Consider the following 25,898-nt stretch of genomic DNA (forward strand, 5'->3'; position numbering starts at 1 on the left):
GATGTTTATAGGCAGAACAGTGAGAGATGCAGGTCCATTCAGTCTTGCTTCTCTTTATGGGATGCTGGGCAAGAACACACAAGGTGCCCATTTGTATTGAGTTGCAAAACCAACGTTCATGTCTGGAGTTGCAGGACATATGGCTGGGTCTGTCTCCAGATCAAAATTAAATGGGAGCTTTCATTTGCTCAGGGTTGCAAGATAGCTCCAGATATGTGTATCTTCTTCAAGTCTCCACAGGGAAATACCCCCGTGTTGTAAGAACACCAGATTTATTTCTCTTCCCCACCATTACCACATTTATTACCTTTAATGAATTTTTAAAGCTGTATGAAGCCGTCTTCTCATGGCCATCTGTGTTCTCCTCCCGTTTCTTGCAGAAAAGTAGCATCTTTGCATAGAGGAAAAGGTGTCTCTGCATCGGTTTAAATCTGGCCAAGTCCTTCACCTTGTTGTGCCCCTTCTTGTGGTCAGTCCACACATTGAAGGAACCTTGCATCAACAGCTTGCCAAGCTCACTGACATCCCCCTAGCAAGCAAGGAAAAGAAAGCCTACATCATGTTCAAACTAGGGTAATCCCAGGCACAGTTCTTTCCCCTAGTGCTGTTTAAGCTTCCAGGCAGAGGCATGTGCCTAGGCATCCCTTGTGTTGGAGAGTGGACATGTTACAGCTGGAATCCCATCTGTGCATATCTCCTTGCTAAACCTGTGTGGTTACTTCATATAACCTTTAACCCATTGTTTCCTTGTCCATAATTCCCACTTTGTCTCCCCATTCATTAGACACTGTAGTGTCTAAGGTCTGTCTCAGGACCTCTTTGGATCTGACACACAGGTCCCCTCTGATGACCTCAGAGGAAGCATCTTCTGACAAGAAATGAGTTTCAAGATTCTTGACTCCAAGGCAGTTTGAAGGCCCAGCGCAGTCCAGATATCCAAGCAAAGGTCTTGGCCCTGAACGATCTAGGTTCAGTTTCTGCTCTGCTACAAGCTGCTTCTGTCCCTGGGCAAAACCTTGAAATACACTTAGATGTCTGAAGACACACATTGGTGCCTAGAGGTATGTAGGTGTGTAATTCCCTCCCATTGCAAAAGAGTCTTTAAAAGCTTTGTGAATAGTTTCTCGGCTCACCATCTGCAAACCATGCAATGCTGCACAGCCTTAGGCAAAGAGGGAGTAAATGCACCAAGGAGCCATAAAAGTACCTGAGGGAGAGTGAAACTGAGCAGGAACTAGACCTTTCTAAGTTAAAGGCCTTGTCTGAGGACCACTGACGGGTAAATACTTCAGCTGATATAGATATTTGGCTGAGATGCCACCAGCACAAACATTTGTAGCACAGTTCAGTACTACAGAGTGTAGCAATGTGTGGATAGAGGACATGGCAACATCTATATGGTAATGGGCTTCAACAAATAATGATAAACATAATTATCCTAGCAGCAAGTTTTTCTAGGAGTGCTTTGTGTAGGAAGTTGAGGGAATAAGCATAGTGCATTATTAAAGTACTTATTTTTAACATTTGTATGTTCTGTTAATTATAAGGTGAAGATGTTGGCTCCAAGTGGGAATGTCCAATTTCTTAAACTACGGATTGCAACCTGTTCTCCCTCTCATTCCCCGTCCTCTACCCTAGATCCAACTGCAAAACCAGGGTTTGATTAAGTACTTTTCCACTCCATATCAGGGTATTATTAGACTCTCCAAAGCATTAAAAAAACCTCAGTAATTTCTGTAACAGTCTCTCATCTCTAATATATAGAGGTGGATTTTTTTATTTGTGCATACAGGACTGTATGTATTTATATGTGCATGCAGGTGTAAACTACAAGCCTGTGAAAAGCGTATTTATGAGATGTAAAGCTACATAAAAAACCCCAAACAAATGTATTTTCTACATAGTTCTGACAATGGTGAGAGGCTCCTGTCACTCCAGGCACCATTTGATATGGCACTGAGATCCAGAAGCTCAGTTCAACTCTTGTGACAGGTCCATCTCTTCAATCTTGGATGTAGGATTGGGATTATAGCAAGTGAAATGGGAGGCTACCACTGCAGAGAGAAAGGGGATGGCCAGGGATGGCAGTCTGCAGCAATCCCACAAAAGACTTTGAATATTAGCCCACAAGCCCTGGACTCCCTCTTCAGTGTGGGCAGCAAATAGAGAGGCCGCTGTTTCTGGTAACTTGTGCTAGTGGACAGTAATTTTTTGTCCTAAAGGAAGTTTATTTAAAATGGAGGATTTGATCACTATCTCAAATATTATTATTCCCTGTTAGAACAACACGCTGTATCTCATGTTTATGGAAGATGAAAGATACATATGAATGGCTTACGTGCTGCATAACTCATGGACAAACTACCCAGGCCAGATTGTATACAAATGTTAGGATGATAGTAGGAAACATCTCTAGAACCTCTGATTTCCAAGCTTTACTCTACTTCTTTGTGGCGTTACCTAAAAATGAAATTAAAAAAAAAAAAAACCAAACCAAAAAAACCAACCAACCAACCCCAAACTTACATGTTAGCAATTTCTTACACAAGAGTTCAGCTCCTCAAGTCTGCATGTGCACAGGTCCAAGCAGCAGAATATTCTATGCAATTAGGAGCATTCATCAGCTGCCACAAAACCTGATTTTCTGCTGACATAGTATCCTTCTCTGAAAGGTGTTCTAGGCAAGTATTTCTATCATGCCTGTGTAGGAAAGACTCCACAAGATGGGGTGCGGTTTCATGAGCTATGGGAGGTGTTTATTTGGCATCACAGCTGAGCACCTGGGACAGGTGAAATGGGGAGAAGAAATTATTGGGTTCATCCTCTTTCACACTTTCACCCCATTCAATAATCATGTAACAAACCATCTCAGGAATGCTGTCAGCATCAGGCTACACAGCAGCCATGTTCCACTTTGTCATGTCTTTCGGTTCAGCTAACAAAGCAGAGGCAAAAATCTAGTCCTTGGAGCTACCATCTGGCATTTCATGGAAGGCTGGCAAATTCAAAAGTAGAAGCTGAAAAGGAACAGGAATGGTCTGTAGAATTCCTGAGTACAAAACTCTGAGATTGGAAATTAAGGAATAGGCAAAAGGATGACCTCAACCTATATGGATAGGAATCTGGATAGATCCCCTCTGCTCAGGATAATATGTTACCTGTTTTGGAGAAGCTCTTCTACCCATCCCTTACAGAACTGGTTAAAAAAAAAATTTCATAAAATTTCTGTAACTACATACATTTATACTGGGAAACCAGGAGGAAAGCTACCTTTCTCTTTGGGGATGAATCAGAAAAAGTGGAAACTGGGCAAGTAAAAGACGTGCTGTATCCATGAGCTTCCCATGCCCATGTTGACTGGTCCAAGTCTGCAATAATAATATCCAGGCTTTAAAGAGTCTTTCTAAAATTAATCTCTGAGGCACTCAGAATTAGCCATAACCAGAATGGTTTAGAGAAGCTTTCACAAGCTATTTCTCCTGACACCTAGAAGGCTGTAAAAGACTCTCTACTGAAACCAAATGGACTCAAACAAAAAAAAAACACACAGGAAAAGGCCTATCTTTCCTGCAAATACAAACGAAGACTCGCTTGTTTCAAAAGAGAAGCTGTTGAACAAGGTAACGTGTTCAGCAATGTGCAAGTTACCAGTTTGTGCAGCAGTTGCTGGAAACCCCAGGAGGAACCAGCAGGCTGTCACTGCAACCAGTGATTCAAAAAGTCACATCGAGCAAAACCACCCTGAGCGCTGAGAACAGTGGCACCAAGACAAAGACACCTGTCCCTAGAAAAACCATAAAAAAAAGTCTGGAGAAACCTGAAAGCAGCAGAGATGGGTCTCAATGTTCATTTATACTGCTCCAGGAAAAACTTTTCACAAAACAGAAGTGCTAGAAGGGAAAGTGTGTCTACTGCGATGGAAAAGTGAACACAAGCTTTGCCACTGGCTTTAAATAAAGCAGAACAGCTTCCCAAGAGTAGGAAAACTAAAAGGAAAACTGACTGCTAAAGTGAACCAGGTTTGTTTTCATTCTCAGGAAATACAAATAGGAATAAAACATACAGAATTAAAGTTATTTTGCCATTCAGCTTTAGAGGTCTCAATGGTTTTATCAGTAGCAGTTTAAATATATTTGGACAAATCTTCATCTGTAGTGAGTCACTTTAAGATGTTGGCTTGTCTCTCTACATTTAAATAAAATGTATAGCTGACAATGCTTTTTTACATCCAATTACACAGTATAAAATATTTAGTTTTAAGACCAATGTTTTCTTTTGTGTTACTGAAATTAAGATTCGTTCCATGAAGATTCAAAAATACATAGCATTTCTGCTTCATCAGAAGAGATATTAGTAAAGAATTCTTTAAGAACTTTCAATGGCAGAAACAGTCAGATGCTGGATTAGACCTCGTATGTTGGAGAAATTAAAAAGCTAATAAACTATTCCTGTTCAGCCAATAAATCTGAATATAGTAGGCTTCTCCTACCTTAAGAAACTTGGAAAAACTGAAAATTAGATGGAAATCATGTCAAAAAGATACTGCTAATCTAAACTAAGCATGAAAACTTCATGCTATATTCTTAGTCTAAAGCAAGCTCTTGGTGCAAAGACATACAGCAAAAGACCCCACTGATCAATTCATAGTGGGTGTAGTTCACAGCTGTGCAGAAGGGTGGGGGAAAGTGTATGCTTTACTTAAGTTTGTGAGGTTTGGGAGACCTATGTTATGCTTAGGACCTGTGGTGTTTCTCTGATCCACAGGTACTACAGCTAGTCTATGTGTTTACTAACATACAATGTGGCCACTGCTTCGCATTCAACCCAGTACAGCTACTTCAGGATAAGAACTCATATTCTCATTTCAAATGTAATGCACAATCCACAGGAGCATCTCCAGCTGTGTACAGCAGTGGATCTATGACACACAGCCAAGCAAGAAGTTAAATTTATTTATAAAATAATGCTGACAGAGGGCATGGTTTCCTCAGCTACCAGGTGCACTTGCGCAAAACTATAGAAATTAAAACTCCTGAAGCCACTCCATCCTGCAAAACAAAGAAAACTCTTGCCACCCCGATGCAGTCAGTATAGAACCCAGCATTTTCTCGGGAAGTTGCATTCTGCACAAAATACTGTTTTTCTGGTGTCCAAACTAAACTCTGTTATTCTGATCTAATAATTCTTTGAACCCAGCTTCTCAGTACATTTTTTTCTTGACATTTTCACCCTGCAGCTATTTCAAAATGGACAACCACATCACCCTCATGCCTCATTTCGCCAGATATGTTTCTCTTTTATGTGTCAATCACTTCCACTTCTCACTTAAGGGCTCATTTTACGTAGGCAATGCTAGTTCTTGAAAGTCACATGACTTCAATGGAGCTTCAGCAGAGAGATATATACATTTGTGGCCTTTGATCTGTATTGTCGTTATTTCAGATTTCAGATAATGAGTTTGCCAGTCACTGGGCAATTACCCAGTTTTACCCAGAATTACCAATTCTATTACCCACTTTAAATGGAAGCCAAATTTTCCTCCCTAAGTGCAAAAGATTTGGAAACACTTGAGTTGCAGAGCAGTCACAAAGTTTCGGCTTATTTCTTAAGTTATGTCTGTCACACTTGCTACCTCTCACCTACAAATGAGTTTTGGGTCTGATTACTCAGAAGGACCACATTTGTCCCACTTCCTCTCCACATTCACACCCCCAGCTCCACATGACAGGTACGTTGATATGTAGTTTCGGTCACCACAACATGCCACTGGAGTGGCATCTTTCAAGAATGCGGCACAGACTCCTGCAAAGTGTACTAACCATAGGCACAGCATGATCAGTGATGAGAGGAACATTGGATGGGTCAAGACCAGAGTAAGAGCAACAGCAAATAATACCTCATATCCTGTGATTGCTATTTGGTGCATGGAGTCATTTACTGATTTGATTATATCAAGCACTGTGGCCAGGGCTTCTTCCAATTCAGCGGTACCCTCTGAATTCTTGCTGCACTTCAGCATTTCCTGATTAAAAAAAAAAAGCAAACTCTTGAAAACCAGAAGCCACCATAAGACAATCCTCCCTGAAATTTGTGCTGCATAGACAAAGTAGCAGAACTATAGGGAAAAAAAAAGAAAAAGAAAAAACCCAAACAACAAAACCAAACAGGACATTCACATCATTGAGGATGTACATTTTGACCTTCTGGACATTTTTATGTTTTATGGGTTTATTTAAGAAGAGACAGGACCATTCTGACATATTTACAATGAACTTTTTGCATGTCACAGAATTACATCCAGGTTTTTTTTTTTACTCCACATCTGCTAGAAAAGAGACTCAATCTTAATATAATGATTTCAGGTGTTAGAGAATTCACCATTTCCCTTTGCAATTTGTTTCACAAGATACTTACTACCACTGTTAAAAATATAAATTAATTCCTAATCTGAATTTGGCAGGTTTGACGTTCTACTCATCAGGTCTTAGCAACCTCTTGTCAGATAAAGAAATTCTGCATTGGAAGAAGTCACATCCTGTGTAGATGCTTGTAGACTTATGGTCAAATCATCTCACAAATCTCTCTTCCTTAAATTAAATTAGACTTCCTTAATCTATAAGGCAGGGTTTTCAGCTGTTTTGTGGGGTTTTTTTTTTTTTGGGGGGGGGGGGGGGGGAAATAGGCCAGATTACTACAAATCTTCACCACCTGTTATTCTCTACCTCTGCACTACAATCTACAGATCTACATTTGCAAATTTGAAAACCTTTTTTGAGATAATTTTGAAGAACAATGCTGTCCTCTAGCAAAAATTCATCAAACATTATATTCTGCTTGAAAGAAGGGAATTTATTTCATCCTCCAACCCTTGCACAAGGAACAAGAGACAAAGTTCTGGATAAGTTAAGAAGCATGTGCCCAAAGCAAAGAAACAAACAAAACCTTTTGAGGGCTCGATTTCTCTAATCACTTCACATACAGAGATCCTATTTAGAGTTCCAAATATTTAGGGCCTACTTACATAGCCCAGTACAGTTCCTTACAAGGATGACTTTTCTTATTTCTCTGTGTCCTTTGCTTGAAAAGTTCTAGTCATAGCTCAGGACCTAATTCTCTTCTTGTAACCAATGGTTATAACCTATGCAAATCCTGAAAGACACCAAAATCTTCATTTTAAATTAACTTAACTGCCTTGCCTCTTGCTCTTCTGCCTACATAGGAGCCCTGAATCTGATTCAGATGCACGATTGTTTTTTCCCCACTGTACTATATAGAAAGCAGTTACTGCCAACGAGTGTCCACCTGAGATCAGAATCAGTCTATATCTTTGCTAAAAGCATCTAGGGAAGAAAAGGTTAACAGATACAAACCCACATATGGTTGGTAGAGTCTTGAGAAGACATGAATCTCCAAGCAGCTGGAAAATCCCAAGACTATACCATAGAATTTGAAACCAAAGCCAGTCAGGATTCCTACCATTAAACAGAAAAAGTAAGATGACTGTAACAAAAGTAGTAAGATAACTGATTACTGTCACATATAGTGACCTGTGATTTTGGTGCTTGGAATCTGCATCCATTAATCAGCTGAAAGAATAAGTTTATTGGTTGTTAATAAGACAATAGTTCCAGTGACAGAATTCATAACTGTCCTGGTTTCAGCTGGAATAGAGTTAAATTTTCTTCCTAGTAGCTGGCACAGTGCTGTGTTTTGGATTTAGGATGAGAATAATGCTGATAACACACTGATGTTTTAATTGTTGCTAAGTACTGCTTATGCTAGTCAAGGACTTATCAGCTTCCCGTGCTCTGCCAGGTGCACAAGAAGCTGGGAGGGGGCACAGCCAGAATAGTTGATCCAAACTGACCCAAGGGCTATTCCATACCATATGGCGTCATGCTCAGTATATAAACTGGGGGGGGGGGGGGGGGGTTGGCCGGGGGGCAGTGATCGCTGCTCGGGAACTGGCTGGGTATCGGTCGGCAGGTGGTGAGGAATTGCACTGTGCATCACTTGCTTTGTATATTATTATTACTGTTATTATTATATTGTTATTATTACTACTACTATTTCACTTTATTTTATTTCAATTATTAAACTCTTCTTATCTCAACCCAGGAGTGTTTCTCACTCTTACTCTTCCGAATCTCTCCCACATCCCATTGGGGCAGGGGGAATGAACGAGCGGCTGCATGGTGCTTAGTTGCTGGCTGAGGTTAAACCACGACAATAACCAAATAACCATTTTATTCATCATTATTGACTTGTCCCTGCCCTATATATCTATGAGTGGAATGAAAGAAGTGTTTGGCTGGATGCAATTTTCACTTTAGAAATGCAAGCTGTGAAGAAACTAAGAAATAAATTCTTGTAATAATAGCACCTCACTAAGAACTGTACAGTAAGTGAGTTTAGGGTTTTTTTTCTTATGCTGACTACAATGTCAACAGAAACTATGCTCCAGAAATACACCTAGGAATGAATCAGACTCTACTAACTTTAGTAATCTTTATTATAGTACCAATTAGATCCCTTCAGCAGGGGTGGACATTGACATGGTTTTCATTCAGGCATATAATTTTCAGCCACATTTTGAGTTTGGAAATCATTTCATCCAAAAGCTGAGGTACTTGTGTTCCTGTAAAACAGGGCTGCAAAAAGATAGTTCTTGCAAACCCCAAACAGCAGCAGTCTCTCCTCAAGTGCTTGGGTGACCAGGGCTTAGAAAGTAAAAGCAGGATGCATTCCTATAGTACCTGTTGCACAATTTCTAGGATGAGGATGGATCCCTGCTCTTTGCATGGTGGGCATGCTGCTTTATAATATTAGCTAAACTGATTGAAACTAGAGGGTTACAACAACTGTGACCCAGAATTTAAAACTAGTCTGCCCATCACTCAAGGCACACGGCTTCTTAGGCACTTGTTTGTTACCAATTTTTCACTGACTCCCATTTTCCTACACTTTTAAATGCTCCTGCTGCCAGGGGAAGAGTGCACTATCTTCACAGATCTCATAATCCCTGACAAAGTAAGTGTTGGTGCCAATGTGTTGTTGCTAAGTACAGAACTGGTCTGACCAGCTTCAACCCCAATGGCTGCAACCTGTTTTGCCTGAGAATTTTACTCCTTGATCTGATCTTGTTTTATTTACAGTCATATTTCAAATTAAAAGTAGAATCTGGTTTACTCTTGCTCTTCTGAAGACCTTGACATTTTCTCCCTCGTCACAGAATAGTTTCAAGAAACAGAGCCAAATTTACTTCTGGATTGCATTGATGTAAACCTACTGGAATCACTGAAGTTGCATCCTTGTTAATATCCTCCTTCAATATTTGGACTCTCCCGTTTTGTGTAGTCAATAAACAGGTCACAGAAATATTGCACAAGTGAATGGCCAGCCAGACCCTCACATGGCTTAAACTGGCACAACTTGACCAGTGCCATGGTAGCTATTAGCAAATAAAATTGCAGCTTAAAATCTTCATTGCGAATTTCACGCTAAATTTCATGACAGTATACAACACTACATTAAGTCCAGAGGCTTGAGAACAGCATGTAATTCACCTCCATGAGCTTCACATAAGGAAAGTCAGTAAATACTATTTTTTAAGAACTGAGGAGATGAAGACAGAAATTTAAGCCACCATCTTCAAAAAATGCCATTGGTTTGAGAGCATATATTTCCTGTTGCCCAGTTCAGACCAGAATTTTAAGCATGGACCACTCACAGTTCCAACAAAATCAAAAGGGAAGTTCACATATTCATCAGGTGGAAAAGTTACAGACAATTTGTTCCTAGCTGGGTCTTTAAAATAGAAGCACCAATAGGAAGTGGCTCCTTCTGAAAGGTTTGAGTCACAACCATGGGAAAATATCAGGTTCAGAGAGCTGAAAGAGTTTTGTTAAACAGGGACAGATGTCAGAGACAGGATTTAAAACATCGGTTCCTGTTTTCAAACTGTAAGACCATATACTGGTCCAATAAAGCCAAATTCAATTTCTGTTTAAAGATAAATAAAACAATAAATAAGACAATAAAATACTTACTATGTAAAATATCTTTCTTACATACCTATAGCAGTGCATATATATGTAATATACTACTATTGCTTAATATATACGTAAGTACCCCTAAGTAATAGCAGTACTTATTCTGAAATAGAGGTCTTTTCTTTGACTGTTTGTTACCATTTTACAACTTAGCATTACAAAGAATTTGTCAAAGAAGTGAGAGAGGATTTATTTCCAGGTAGTCCTTCAGAAAATAATGCTGATATGCAATTCTGTAAGTAAAACAGGCTATGCATTGGAATTCTTTGCACTGTCTTGGAGAACTAACCTTTAACAGCAATTGGTACTTGGTGATTCTCTGGACTGGCTTTAAGAGATAAGCATCTAGCGAGAGCTTATGATCCAGTTTACGCTGACATTCCTGTAAGGGACAACAGGGAAGAAAAATATAATTGTTTCTTGAAGCACAGGTAAGACACCAAGATCATTATCTTTTGGCAGTCTAAAGATTCTATGTCTGTGAATTAACTGAGGGAGAATTTTTTTCCCTCTGCATAGGAGTTTCCAGGTTATTTATGCCACAGTGAAAATATATGTAAACAAGAGCTAATCATGTTTAGGTTCAACTTAGTGGCGAAATCTGGCACGCCCTGCTCATGAGATTGCAGTCATCTGGGGTTTGCAAAGAAGCCAGCACTTCTTTGGTTTGGGTATAGCCTGAAGAGTCAGGGTCCTGTCCAGGAAATTACTTGCTACTCTACCTACCTAGTCTCCTGGAGAGAGCACCTTGACACATACTGAGCACCTGCCATCAGTATAAGAAGCATGCAGAGAAGTCTGTGTATTTCTCCAAGTTTTCTAAAGAAAGAGCAGCTACAGAAGGAAAACAAGCTTTGGTGGTCTTGCACTGCTAGTCTGCAATGAAATTCTACCTGAAAAAAGATGCTGTCTCCACACTGTCTCCAGAGAGCTTCTGACCTTGGCTTGTTCTGACAGTATTTTTCATATATTTGGAGGTCCTCTTTCTGCAAGAAAAGGAGAGTTTAAGTAAGATAAGAAAAAAGAATCCACAGAGCATCTGCCTTGAGTCACGCTTTTTCTTACCTTCCATCCTAACACATGAAGTAATTAATTTATGGTGATAACTCTGTATGTAAAAAATATACTGAAGCTACCAAACTTGCTTTTTACTCCTGTAAAGTTAAATACCCCTGGAAGTGAGATTTTTTTTTTTTTTTCTCTCACTTTTCACACAAAGCAAGGAGACTGCCGACCAGAAGACACGTAATATAAATGCAAAATTGTTATCTTCCAGAGAGGGGAATAGATGGTTTGAAAACAAAAAGGCATTAGAAATGTAAATTTTGTTAACACTACTAGCACAGACTGGTAATTGCTAACAATATTCAGAACTTAGCCAAGGTTTACATGTTCAAAACACTTTGAAAATAGCTTTGACTCTTAATAGTACAAGGATGAATTAAAAAGTAGCAAGTTTGTCTTGTTGAAGTCCTAGGCCAGGCAGGGGAAAGCGCTTCAACTCTGTCCTGCCCAAACTGGAAGAGGGTGGATTCACTTGACCTCTGTTTACCTTTGACTACACTCCAGGTGCTCTCACTGAAGTCCATGGCAAAAAATCTCACTGACTTCAGTGAAAACAAAGGCACTCTCTATAAAAGCCCAGACAGGTGTGTTTTAAGCTCACTAGACTACACGGGTAGATGCAGCCAGGCAGGCATTCCTCTGCCAGGTTCTTGGCTCACTAGCTGGCTACCTGCTTGGTCAGCACAGAAGCCCTGCAGCTGTGACCATGGGGCAGTGCCACACAGATTCCTGAGCAGCACTGGCTGGGAGCTTCCCATCTTTGTCTACACCTGTCCTGGTGGGCATGATCTCAGTGAATCAAAGACAGCACCAAAAATAAATCTCAGGAATTCCTGGCTTTTGCCTCTGTGCTTTCAGCCTGCTAGACAATACCTATACACTCTTGATGCAGAGAAAGCATTTTCCTTTGTATAGCGTTACTAGAAGAAATTAATATTGCTGCTGTCTTTCTCTATAGACCTGTACTGGTGTCACCCTGATGAATCTGATGTGAAAGCAGAGCTGTGCCATGCAGCACCTTACTGTGTTAAGTAAGGATTATGCAATATGAAAAGCTCCGTTGCAACTCAATAGAGTATTAATGGCGCTGTTTCAAAATAAGCACTGAGTTTTCTTCACACAAATAGAATTGTTTGTACATGTTGCCTTGGAGGGAAGTTAGCAGGGGGTAAAACCCACAAAACTAAAAGTAATAACAAAGTGTAATCAAGCATTACAATTTGTTCCCGGCCTACAGAAACCTAACTGGACTGGGCAAGAAGAACAGAGACAGCGACAGTCAACACCACTATTAGGAGTAAGAGAAAAGTACCAATTTAAATTTAAAGAAAAGGTACAATAATCAACAATTTACCAGTAATTTTTCATAGTGGAACCACCCTATGCCAACGCAATCTACTGCTGCCTAAATCAGTGACACCTGTTCAGGCAGATACTTAGATCTTTAAATACAGCTTTAAGTTTTGTAATAGTGTAAGGAATAGGAAATTCCTGATGAAATTACTAGGATCAGACTCTAAAATGCCAAGAAATAATTCATTGCCTAAGTACTCAAATCCCAGTCTTAAATGTTCCACACATCTCTTTTCATATCCAGAAGTTCTGACTTCTTGCTGGTACTTTTACACCACGCTCATGTCTCCTGTAATGCTTTTCCTTTCCACGATGATTTGGATCCTGAAATCTATGCAAGGTTTCACGCACGTGGCATATATGCACAGTTCCAATTATCTTTTTGACTGCTGCTTTATGAATAAATTTTGCTTCAGATTAGAATTTAGCTCTTTAAATCCAATTCACAGGTTTCTGGTCAGCTCCTACAGTCCTTTCACAGATAGCTTCCTTTTCTAAATGCTTCTTTCTCCCTGAATGACTAAACACCCCAACTGCTGACTCTTACTAAATTATTCTCTTTTTCCAAGGTTAGCAATATGAATAAGCAAACAACTGCTAATCCACAGTGAGTCACATCTGCCAGGCACCTCACCTGGCACATGTTGGTAAGCAGTCTGACACACCTTTTGTTTCTTCCTGGGCATTCTTGCCTTGGTTTGGTAAGCTTTCCTTCTTCCCAGCCCCATGTTTAGCAGGTCAGTGTCCCTCTTGTTGCTGATAAAGCACTAGAAGACTCATCTCACAAGACCTTCAGTACACATCCCTCCCCTCTTGGACCATCTGTGCAATCCTTGCCACACAAAGCTTTAAGCAAGGCGAAGCATCTTGGTGATGATATAATAGCTGCCATGTGGGCAAAGTTGAGCTGGCTTGCTTATAACCCAGTTCATATGAAGATCGTGCCCTAACAAGGTCAGGCAAAGTGGGAGGGAGGAAAAGAATGGCATTTCTGGCTCATCTTTCACCTGATTCTGCTACCATGTTCCAGGAGAGAAGCGAGAGAGGAGAAATAGGCTGGGACTCCACAGACACTTTCTGCCATCACCTAAGAACACTTCACATCCATGGTGACAGCTGACCAGGTGGCACTGGTGGAGGTGGGAGAGTGTGTGGGGACATGGCAGAGGAATGACTGGCAGAGGATGGAGGGACGCAGGCACCGCAGTGTCCCGCTGCAGCTCTCAGGACGCTTTCAAGCAGCTCTGGAATCGGGTCTGAAAAGTCCCAGTATGATCAGACAGGGTAATATTCTTCAAGTATAAATGTAAAAATCAGTCTGTTTCTAATCACAAGCCCACCACAATGTTGTGGCAGGATGGTTACATCTATACAAAGAAGGACAAATGGAGAAGTGAATCTGCAACAATGTGAGTTTCCTCCCAGAACTCGGCATCACCTTGAACAGCAGCCGTTTCAGTTTCCCCCATGCCAAAGCAAGCACGGGCATAACTCATGGGGCAAGCCAGAAGCCTCTGCTCAGCAGGAAGACGTGAGAAGCTGCCAAATCATGGGGAACACAAACACACAACCAGACTTTTGTTTGTGCCTCCTAAAGGCAGTCCAACAGAAACAACGAATTTCTGGACTTTATGTGGCTTCTTCTAAAAACAGAACATAAGGGCAAGTTCTTGAATCAAAGGTGCTACTGTGCAAGCAGAGACATCTCAGGAGAGAGGCTTTTGCTTTCTTAGCGCGAAATTTGAAATAGGGAGAAAGCAAATGCATGATTTAAGCTCTTATTCAATACATTTAGTGTTGTTTGACTAGGCCATAGAAACTGATAAGCAAAGGTGACAGAGGGACCGATTTTCTTTCACTTCACACCTGAACCATCATTGCTTTAGTGCTGCTGATCTCATATTGGTAGACTCGTGAGGAAAATTGGGCTCAACAGCTGTTTTTACAGAGAGAGAAAACAAGCTACAATATTTAAATGTGGAATTTGAACTTTCTGCAGAATTACAGGATCAATTCTGTATCAAGAACTTCTCTTTAGCTCCAAATCCAGGGATATTTGCAATATACAGACTATTTTATGCTTCTTGGATTTCAAAGGTTTGCATTCTTCAAAGACCGTTTATCCTACTTTGCATAATGATTTCACCACAATATTTTCCTGCTCAGCATCTGAATCTTAGGATAACAACATATTCCTTAGCAGTGTAATTTACTCAAGCTCTAAATGCTTTGCTGTTAAACAGAACTTATAATCACATTTATACTCGAATGATGCTCTTCAGCCCGACCTGTTTGTAAATTGGGGGCCTACCCTTTGGAAGTATCACATGTTCATAATTCCCACTGAAAACTTAGAGATGTGGCAGTGCTCAACACCTCTGACAACCGGGGGATGTATGTTTCATCCAAATCGGTCTGTATTTCATACAGCACCTTGTTAAAAAAAGAAGATTCAACGTGTACCCTGGAAAAGCAGCAACTGCTAGGTGTAGTACACAGTGGAAGCAGGAGGTACCTTTGACTACAGAGGACAGATTTGCTCATTTCTCGTGCCTCTTCCATTTCCCGTGCAAAACACAGGATCTTATTCAAGCAGTTTTGTCAGACTGAAAATGGTAGCAATCCACCAAAACAGGTTTTCTTTCTTATTAGTAGGGCCTCTGAATGAGTGCTATATAAACAAGCACCTTTTGTTCTGTTACAGGACACAACTAAATCATGCTAATGAGGAGGGGTGGTGGGGGAAGGCTATGACTAGGAGCTCTCAGAGGACAGAGTTGCAGAATTCAGACACTGAAAGCCACAGGAAGCAAAGACGCATGCATCTGACCAAAGCCACCACTGCCTGCTGGCTTTGGGCTTTTTTGTAAACTGAGCTCAGTCTACTTTAAAACAAACCGCTAACCCTCACCACTTCATACAAGTGGAGAGAATCCCACTTGGTTGTTGAATTATGTGAACAAGTAAAGGAATTGACCTCACAGAGTCTCATGCAGCTGGTGGGGTTTCACCACGCAAGGAAGGTGGTAGACTCTGTTGGACCAGTTGTAGGGGAGTAAGTCTCCTGAATGATGCAGAGAAAAGAGAGATGAGGCGGGAACAGGATGTACTGTCTGCACTCAGAGCAACCTGCTGTGATGCCGTTCTCTGCTTATTTACAGTAGGGTGGCATCTGGGATACATCAGACTGCTAGTATAGATTTGTCTGATACAACACATATGTCAAACATTTGGATCACTGATTTTTTTTTTTTTAACCAGGGCTTAAAATACATTGGTAAAACACTGGTAACAGATCTATTCCTGTCAGTAAACCAAGTAAAGGTTCAGATTTCAGAATACACACTTGCTAACTGTGGTTTAATTTGGGAATGTCTGTTTATGTGGGTTTCCCTCATTCACAAAAGCAATCAGAGTGAAAGGATAGGAGTAAATCTGTAAGTACTGTATTATAAGACCATAGATATTCATACAAACCTGCAAAAGGATTTACTTACTCTTTTCAAAAAGCATCGGGCAAGAAGCTCAGGGTTTTCAATACAATTTTCTATCTCCTTAAGGAAAATCCTGAGAGGGAGAAAGGAAAGCAAATAGCAATGTAACATCCTACTCACATGTGTGCTAGCTTCTGTGTAAATGCAGCTTAAAGCCTATGTTTTTGTAGTAAGAGGATTCAATTCACAAATAAGTATATTACACATATTTTAGAAAAATGGGATGTGGTTCACAGCTGATTGCCTGAATCACCAATATTATCATGTTTTCATCTGCTCACAAGCATCTGATACATCTGGTTCCTCTGGCTGTTGAGATTTGTTTGCAATATGTAGCCCAAACACCTGCTTCCCATTTGGTCATGAGGATTTTTCAAAACAACTAGAAAAGACAGAAAAGCTCTGTCAGATGCAGTTGCTTAACCAGCAAGCAGTGAAAATATGGGATGTAGCCCAAAGGCTTCTGCAGTGGCAGTCAATGCATGAAGCCTTTAGGGAAAGAAAGACCAGGCTTGCAAAGGGAGGGGGATACCATTCTCCAAATGGAAGACACATTCTTTCAAAATAATACGTAAACTGGAAAATAACTTTTCTACTGTGTATCAACTACTCGCATAATATTTAAACTTGCAAAAGAGGGATTTTTTAAATTTACTTTGGTCAACTGTTTGTTACATGTTATGAACAATTATTATCCAAAAGAATTCCTAAATTCTCACTTTGGCTACAGCCAGTTTTACTTAACCAAGGCTAGGAAAGGCAGGAAATTTACAGAAGTAGCCCTAAGTTTTGTGTTTTGAAAGAGGATTGAAAAGAGGTTAATCTTGTTCATAATTGGTATTGTGTAGTTATGGGCTCTAGATCACCTTGTCCACAGTGTGGACAAGGCTTCTGGAAAGGCTTATGATCATGTGAAGGATAAAATTCCCTAAGAAAAGTGCTATCAAATATATCATGTCTTCTGATGTGATAACAGAAATATAAGACAAATAAGCTGAACACAAAGTAAACTTCCTCACAGAGGAGTTTTGCCAGAGAAAGAACATCAGGATTTAGTCCTGTGACATCTCCCAGTGTACCAAGGGAGGCGGTAAAACACTTGCCACGAGGGACATTCAGAATGGATAATGCCAGGGGAAATCACTAGTGAATGCACAAAAGGGTATAATCTTTCACAACAAAAAAGATGAAATAGAGGATCTCAGAGGTGTTCTCCACACATGGGTTTTATAGGACACACAGAGAGGCAAAGCGAGGATGACTCTTCCTGCCTGCGTATGTGTGAGTATGACAAAGCACGCCACATAAACCGAGTAGAAATGACCGTAGCTCCCGAGGGCGCAGGGCAACCACCAGTTCCCACGTGCCTGTTGTGGAATTCGTAGATTTCTGGGAGGTTCCCAAAAAGAATTTCCTTCTTGTTCTGGAGTGCAGATGGAATCAGGTGTACTAAATTGGGATTGTCCATTTCTGAAGCATACCCCTGCAGAAAGTGGAAAATAAAACCAGGCTGTTTTTACCATGGAAGAAGTACTGTGTCTGAGACACTGAAAAGCTCCGAAGCCTATGTGCTTTTTGTTCTCAACAGAGCATACAAAGGCTTTGCCTATGCCAGCTTCTTTGTTGCTCCCATTAATTTCTGATGCTTCTAATTTTCCCCAGAGCTTTTACCCCTGATAGTTGTGTAAACACATTTTTAACCACAAAGGGACAGACTACTGGATTAACAAAAAAGATGAAATTATGTCCCCAGGATTCAAAAGCCATTTTGGTCATGTAGGGATGAAAACTGCTAAGTTTGACAGACACATATCTTTCTGCTACTCTGCTTCATTGCAAAAGGGTTAGTTTGGATTTATTTGTTGAACTGTGGTATTTGGCTTGATTATTTGGTTGTTTCTTGTAGAAACTGGATTGTGTTTCTTCAGTAAAAACTTTGAGAGGAGAACATTCTGACTGCAGATTTTAAACTCAAGAGTAATATATCAATTATCAGAGCTGTCAACTCCCACAGATCAAATCCAATAAAGAAACGTCGACATGGTTGTAAAAAGAAACTACCCAGTCCTTCAACTCCCACCCAAATACAAGCATGACTGAGCGCCGCTCAGCCTCCATCCTCCCACAGACTACGGACCTCAGGCTCTACACACACAGAGTACGCTGGTATCTGTGATCTTCAAAAGCTCAAGAGTTGTATTTGGAGTATGAGCTGCTCTTTTCTGTGTTCAGACATTACATGGGACAACAAACAAGAGGACCTTCCTTTTTCTCAATCATTGTCCAAACCTACATTCACAGAAATTTAGTGCCTGGCCCCATGGAAATCAAGGGTGCTATTTCTGAGGCCTATTGATGATACTTTGAAAAGACATATTATTAACTATTCCTCTGTCCATAACTTTGAGGACGATGCAACTTTTATCATTCTGTGGGCTGGGGTTAGAAAAGGTGCTTCTTCCTTCAAGCCCTGAGGAAAGATGTTCAAAACATCCTTCTCATTTTCCGTCTCCAAGGCTGAGCTATCTTGCTACAGAGCCTGTGTACTCTAAACACAAGGTGGGAGGTGAGAGAGCTCAGCCCATGAAGGATGTGCACCCACAGTGATGACTTAGAGGTTAAGCACCAGAAGTCATTTCAGAAGAGTTTCTTACCTCTATTATACTTTGAAGTTCTTCTACATAAACCCGTTCTGTTTCTATCAGCTCATTGATTATGTGGCTAAAAGACAAGAAAGGTGGAGAATTACAGTGTTTACCAACAGTTCAACAAAGCACACATGAAAGAAAAAAATGGTATGCTTTGCATATTCTTGTTTATGCCTCTGACTACACAAAAAACCCTCCAATGGTCATTTCTCCATACTTCAATATTGTGCCTTGTCGATAAGCTTAAGTGTCGTAAACATCCCTTGGACTATTTTTTTTCAGCTCACTTTAAACTTCATCTTGGTTGCTTCTGTCATTTTTATGCCTACAAATCTGAATAAAAAGACTAAAAATGCCCCAGAAGCAAACAAAAAAGGTTTCCTCTTCTGATAATAACTAACAGTACTCAATAAAAGCGGAATATATTTCCTAAGGCTATGTTATGCTTCTGTTTTCTTTCTTCTATAAAATAAACAAAATTGGTGATTAGGCTTCCTTTCTTTAACACAGTGCAAAAACAGGCGACAGGATGATGGCAGAAGTCTGAAAACATGAAAGTGAATTAGAGTGAAATATTTATACTATATTTTGGACTTTTCATTTCTAATATTAGTTCAATGCTCCTAGGTAACTTGGAGACATATATCTTGAAGACGCCTGATTTATTTCACAGAAACGTGTGTAAACAATTCACTTTTGGACAAATAACTAATTAGATTTTAAAATAAAATTGCATTAAATCCCTCAACTTTTTTATGCATCAGTTGTCCCATATTCTCAAGAAAATGTTCTCTTTAATACTCTTGTGAACAAAGTTTTCAGGGTAGCTCTTCCAGAGGCTTGAGCAGTTTCTCCAAGTAGAAAAGGACTAATGCCTAGCATTCCTTTCCTGGTCCATGCTTCACAAGAGTCTGTAACCACACAGCTGCATCAAGCAAAACCACAGCGCCAGAAGGACACCAGGGAGTAATGTCTAGAGGAACTGGAGTATGGCCAACCATAAGCAGCACACAACCTGAGGCTAGTAAAGTGTAGGTAACTATTGGCATCAACACCAGCACATGCATTTGTCCAATATCTCCCTGTACATACATTAGGGTAAGGATGAAATCAGTGATGGCTAGAAAGAAGAAAAATATCTCACGCTTGGAGACCCCTCTACCTCAGGAGCTACCTGACGCTTTACACATACAATCAGTACCATTAATCCCAGGTTTTCCCCTGAAAATGTACTCACCTGGCATGCTACTGGCCAGCCAAAGACATCATGGTGTGTCTGGAGAGTAGCCTCCACAGTAAATGCTACAGGAAACAGGCTTTTTGGCAAAAATACAGATTTCTGGTATTTTGGTAAAAAGCTCTCAAAAAGACTGGAGGAAACAGAAATCTGTTCCTCTGCTGCCTAGTGCCAGAAGCTTGAAGCATCTCAGGGCTGCTTTCCAGAGGAAAATACAAAGACTGGAAAGTCACTTCTATCGCTCCCGCTGGGAAGTTTGTTCTGCCTATGTCTGTTTACCTGGTTTTTATATATCACACAACAGTCATGTAATCAGCAGAACCCGTTAGCCCTTTATATCATGAACCACATTTATACAGTTGCATCCACTGTAAGGGGATTTTGTCATTCTCCACATTTTTTAGGGTGTCCTTTTTGAGATTAATGAATCAATCCCACTTCTGATAAAGCCTCCCTTAAATGGTTTGTCCAGGCATTTGAAAGTAAAATACTCACATTTCAGGCAGCTTGAAATGCAAAAGCACTGACTAAAACCTTACTAGGTTACTAAAATAGATTCATTGATTTGCTTCAGATTTACCCAGTCTTTTTCAAGGCAATATGGTTTTGCAGGCTCAGTGGGGACCACTTATTCTGGTCTCATAGGCTATTACTGCTTTATGGACCACTGCTTGAGAAACATTATAAATACTGAGAAAACTAGACCTTACCTTCAACTGACCCATAATGTTTTAAGTTTTGTTATAAAATAACTAGGATTTCATAGGTATCTTGCCTTAATGCCTTAAGTAAAGACAAAATTGCAAAGTGTCTACCACAGGATAGGGAAATGGGTCAGGGCTGTACCCTGCACACTCCAGGAGTACTGACTCCAATTGGTTAACCTCCACATTGATCTCAAACTGAAATATTTATGCACAGGAAAGCCACATCTAGCAATAGGGAAAAAATGTCATCACCCTTCATGAGTAAGCAATACTATTGAACAAACAGGGGGGCAAAGGGATTCTGCAGTACTATGCATGATCTCATAAAGCCAAGCCCTGTTGGACTCCAACCCGTGTAAGAGCTCTGTCCATGTTTCCCCAAATTTGCACACCTTTGAGCTGGAAAATGTGTTTAGGGTATGCTCAGAGTACTAGATTACTCCTCATGAGATAGATATATATGCCACTTTAATGCACCGTCATGAGAATTGCACAGTCAATGGCCTAAGGGGCCATTTGTCAAAAAAATTATTTTACAAACATTAGCACTTGCTTATACAGCTGACTGAAACAAATAAAACTTTCATGGTTAAATACGCCTTTCCTTTTGACAGCTATTGAAGTTATTGCACAGACCAGATGAAAAGAGGGACAAGCAGATTGCTACTGTTCTATCATCACAGCGCTGAAAAGAAATCATGAGGACAATGCACAACTTGTTTCTGGAGTCAGAAACTTAGGTTGGCTATCAAACTGAACTAACATACCTCATCAAGCTCAAGCCACTAATGATTATCAAGCTACAATACAAGCTCTAGTGGCAGCAATTTGTTGAATCAGACAGATGTTTGGTGGTCACTATCTACTTCAAACCAAGTAGTTCAAATTACATTTGTCACTCTGGCTATCAGGTTCAGTAGAGAAAACTGGAGATTCAGTTGTCCAGGTAGGCAGCTAGTAGTAGATAAAATAAAACAGACACATGCAAGTATAATTTCCTATGAAAGCTTCCTATTTGCATTGGCATGGGAGTGTGGCCATAGAAACTGTGCATACATTCTTCCTGTGCACACAGCTATGGTCTTTGCAATGATACACAGAGATATTTTAACTTTTAGCACTCTTCAGAGCCAAAGGATGGTTACATTCTTGGTTCTCTTGGTAGACCTAAGAAATACTGCTCCACACTTATTTCATGAATTGGAGAACAGGTTTGACACTGTTGGAAAAGGTTGTTCCCTCAGTTATAAGTTTTGAAATATAATCTTTAACTTCAGCTCTAACCTCAGTTTATTTTAAGGAAACCTCAAATTCTGTTTATTATTTCTGCTCTCCAGATCAGAAGATCTAAAATTTCATGTTGCAGCAATTGGAACTTCATGAGGTTTATTTAATGCTCACAATTCATATTTCCAAAGAGCTGATGCATTGTTTCAAAAAACACAACAGAGCAGGTATAAACAAAGTCATCAGAGAAACCTAATGTTTTTAAATTTTAAATTAATCTTTAATAATAATAATCTTACTGCTTATTTATGTGCAAACAAGACATAGATCTTCCAGATGTTATTTAGTCTGTTACCTAAGAGATTACATCAGGACTGACTCTGAAGCAAACTGAACACTTAGCTGACAATTATACCTGAAAAGCAAATTATTAGTCCATAGGTTTCCTAGTAACTGTCATAAACAAACAACAGTGTGGTGCCTGTCAAAAGCACAACTCAAAGTAATCCAATAAAAACCCCAAAAACCACATATGAGGAATGTTTTATTAGAGGAAGTTCTGTGGGGCTCCTAAGATACTGCCATTGTAGTTATGAGGTTGTCATAAAATCTAACACAATTCTTTAAGAATATTTGATTTTATTAGTTAACTTATCTATATGTACATTTATACTAAGAGTAAATGCTTCAGCTTGTCTAAGTGTTACGAAAAACTTGTCGAACTAACCCTTTCACTCCTTGTAAAGGTGGTGGTAGCCATTTTATCATCTCGGTTTCAATGACAATGAAACAGAGACAAAATTATGATGGTATTCCTTCAGCTCCTGGTTAGAGTTCAAGAGCTTCATATCTCTAAACCATGAGTCTGTACATAAAGGGTTTTCATTTTCCAATACTTCTCCACAGTGAGATAGCAGGATGTGCTGCCTAAATAAGACATTCACTGCTCAGGTTTTTTGGTGTTTTTTTTGGTGGTGGTGGGTTTTGGTTTTGTTTGGGGTTTTTTTTAACTGTAGTCTTTTTCCAACCACAAATTGTGTCCACATGAAAAAAAAGGAATTTGACCAAACATCCAGCATTCAGTCAGACTCAGCACACATGCTTAGAGCTGTTTTTACACTTGTCTCTTAGTACCCATGGCCAAGTACATCTCTGGGATTTGCTACTTGGAACACAGGAGCTGTATGCTTAAGCCTCCCCCTGTCCCCAAAGCAGAATACCTCTCATGCTTCTGCAAAGAGCTGGTGGATCCAAATTCTATTCCCAAGGCTGCCACTGGTTGAAAGTGTTGCATGATATAATCCATCCATCTATCCATCTGTGCCATCCCACAGTCTCCAGATGTTATTTTACATTATTACAACAGTATTCTTCTGAAAGTGTTATTCTGTATTTCTTTCTCTAACAGGATCATTGCTACAGCAGCCACCAGGAACACTCAGCACAAACCCATCAGAAAAGAGCCTTCCTTAGCTCCAGTGCTCCTGGAGTAACTTACCTGAATTGCTCTCCAAATAATATCCACAGCAGCAAAATCTCAAACATTAAAGGTTGTTGCACATGAATCACTCTCTTGTCAAACTGTTAACCATATAAAGCTGTGCACTTGGTCAAGGGCCTTCCACAGACCTTAGAATTGCCCTGACAAAGATGCAATTTAAGAACAGTAAATTAAAGAGCTACATAAATGTGTCCTGCTGCTGTGGGGAAAAGCGTTGAGAGGGTTTAAAGGAGATACTTTTACACTCACTGTGTGAATGTGCTAGGTTGGTAAATGATGAAGTAGAGAGTTCACTATATGGCACAAGGGATTTAATGGCATTTGAGATAGTCTAACAGCCTAGAAAACTGGTAGTGACATAACCTGATTTACATCAAGCCATGAGGGGTGAAATGTGAAAAGTTCATCATCTCTTCCAGGATGTCATGGGGCAGTGAGGGTAACTCAGCATGCACCTGCTGGGAGTATCGTGTTTAAGGAAAATAGGATGCAGCAATTGACAGGACTATTGTCACAGGCAGTTCTTCCAAATCCCTTTTTCCCTTGTATGGTCTCAACAAGCATGACTAGGTTAAAAGTCATTTCTGGTGACCAGCTACATCGTAAGTCCTCTTTATGTTGTCCAACATTTGAACAAATCTAATACTGCAAATGCAAACATACCTTGTTTCTAAAGAGAAAGGACATTGGACTGTAGAGAAGAAATTAAGATAAATGCAGCTAATCCATAGAATCATAGAATTGTTTAGGTTGGAAAAGACCTTTAAGATCATCCAGTCCAACCATTAACCTAACACTACCAAGTCCACCACTAGGCCAGTTAAGGGGAGAGTAGTAATTTCATGTTTCCTGGCTTGGTGGCTAGATTACTTTTTAATGAAAGTAAAAACTAGGAATCATTAAGGTTGAAAAGGATCTCTAAGATCATCAACATTCTTCTCATTCTAAATCCAAAACACAGCACTGTGCCTGCTACTAGGAAGAAAATTAACTCTATCCCAGCTGAAACCAGGACAATAGTGCTGTGTTTTGGATTTAGCATGAGAATAATGTGATAACGTACTGCTGTATCTGTTGTTGCTAAGCAGTGCTTATACTAAGTCAAGGACTTTTCAGCTTCCCATGCTCTGCCAGTGAGGATGTGCACAAGGAGCTGGGAGGGGTACAGCCAGGACAGCTGACCCAAACTAGCCAAAGGGCTATTGCATACCATATGATGTCATGCTCAGTATATAAGCTGGGGGGAGTTGGCCAGGGGACAGCAATCACTGCTCAGGGACTGGCTGGGCATCAGTTGGTGGGTGTGAGCGGTTGCATCACTTGGTTTTTCCTGGGTTTTGTTTCTCTCTCTCTTTTTGTTGTTTTCCTTTTCATTACAATTTTTTTTCCCCATTTTATTTCAATCATTAAACTGTTCTTATCTCAACCCATGAGTTTGCTTACTTTTACCCTTCCGATTCTCTCCCCCTTCCCACCGCGGGGGAGGCTGAGCAAGTGGCTGTGTGGTGCTTGGTTGCCGACTGGGGTTAAGCCACAGCAATCAGCAGACTACTCCCTTGGAGGTAGCAGCAGAGGCAGCACTGATATATCTGCCATCCCATATGCTTTTGTATTTGCTTTCCCCTTCACAGAGAAACATGAAAACAGGAGGTGGAACCAGGAGGGACCACTTGAAATCTTGCCCTTAGTGCTAAGGGACTGTTCATGGTTTGGCCAGTAACTATGAGAATTTGCATCGTATAAACAGGCTTGTTGCAGGTGGCTGTGTCTGAGAGGATTCAGAGGTAATTTCAGAACAGAAGCAGCTCGCAGCCTTGACTTTGCACTCAGTGTTGTGATTACAGGAAAGACCCTTGGTGACTGGAAAGTGGAGAAAAAAACAGGCGTAACTGGGATATGTAAGGTAAAGGGGGGGAGATCTTCCACACTCCATTGTTCCTTCATTTTAGAGACATTTTACAAGAATATGAGGTTTGGATAGCAGCAGTCCAAAGACAACAAAACTCTGATTTGGCTGAAGTTTATGGGCAGCTCTCACAAGGATAGTTCCTCGCCAGGATCATTCCCAAGTAAGCAGGCCATCTCAGCATGGATGCTGAAAGATAAAGCATCTGACCTGAAGGTCTAAGGTTTCCACGAAGTCTGAGAAATCCCTAAGATCCCATCTGTAGGCTTCCTTGTTGCCAGTAAACCTTCATTCCACTGAAGTATACTTGCTCCTTCCCCAAAGAAGCAGAGAGACTTACCAAATTAGAAGAGTTCCAAAGGTGGAATATTCTGGTTCCAATAATACCTGACCCACTAGCTTTCCTGGTGTGGAAATAGTGATGTGAAACACTGCTCAGGAGAGCAAAGCCAGCCTTCCCTCTGTGGAGGCAGTTCACTATGTGTCCTAGCAGAGATAGCTCAGCCACCACTAACCTGGCAAAGCACTCTGTGGGGCAGGGCCTTTGCTGCTACCATAGCTTGGCAGAATTAGGATGTGGCTGTGGCAGGCAGAGATCGCACAGAGACCCACTGATGTGATGCTGTCAGATATTCCTCCTGGAGCAAAGGAAACTTCTTATTATGGGAAACAGTTAACATGCACAAACTAGCTCACACTTCTTTGAAT

General features: G+C 40.4%; 1 protein-coding gene across 1 annotated transcript in view; it reads right to left on the bottom strand.

The window, feature by feature from the left end:
• Positions 1 to 25,898, bottom strand: part of MCF2L2 (MCF.2 cell line derived transforming sequence-like 2) — a 161,112-nt gene that overhangs the window by 26,438 nt on the left and 108,776 nt on the right. Inside the window, exons 16-22 of the mRNA XM_075717124.1 lie at positions 18,619 to 18,685; positions 17,332 to 17,447; positions 15,968 to 16,037; positions 10,946 to 11,038; positions 10,342 to 10,434; positions 5,897 to 6,022; positions 308 to 529 (exon numbers count right to left, since the gene is read on the bottom strand). Of these exons, the coding sequence (XP_075573239.1) occupies positions 308 to 529; positions 5,897 to 6,022; positions 10,342 to 10,434; positions 10,946 to 11,038; positions 15,968 to 16,037; positions 17,332 to 17,447; positions 18,619 to 18,685 (787 nt within the window). The remainder of the gene's footprint in view (positions 1 to 307; positions 530 to 5,896; positions 6,023 to 10,341; positions 10,435 to 10,945; positions 11,039 to 15,967; positions 16,038 to 17,331; positions 17,448 to 18,618; positions 18,686 to 25,898) is intronic.

Source organism: Pelecanus crispus, chromosome 9 (genome assembly GCF_030463565.1).
Source record: "Pelecanus crispus isolate bPelCri1 chromosome 9, bPelCri1.pri, whole genome shotgun sequence".
NCBI lineage: Eukaryota > Metazoa > Chordata > Aves > Pelecaniformes > Pelecanidae > Pelecanus > Pelecanus crispus.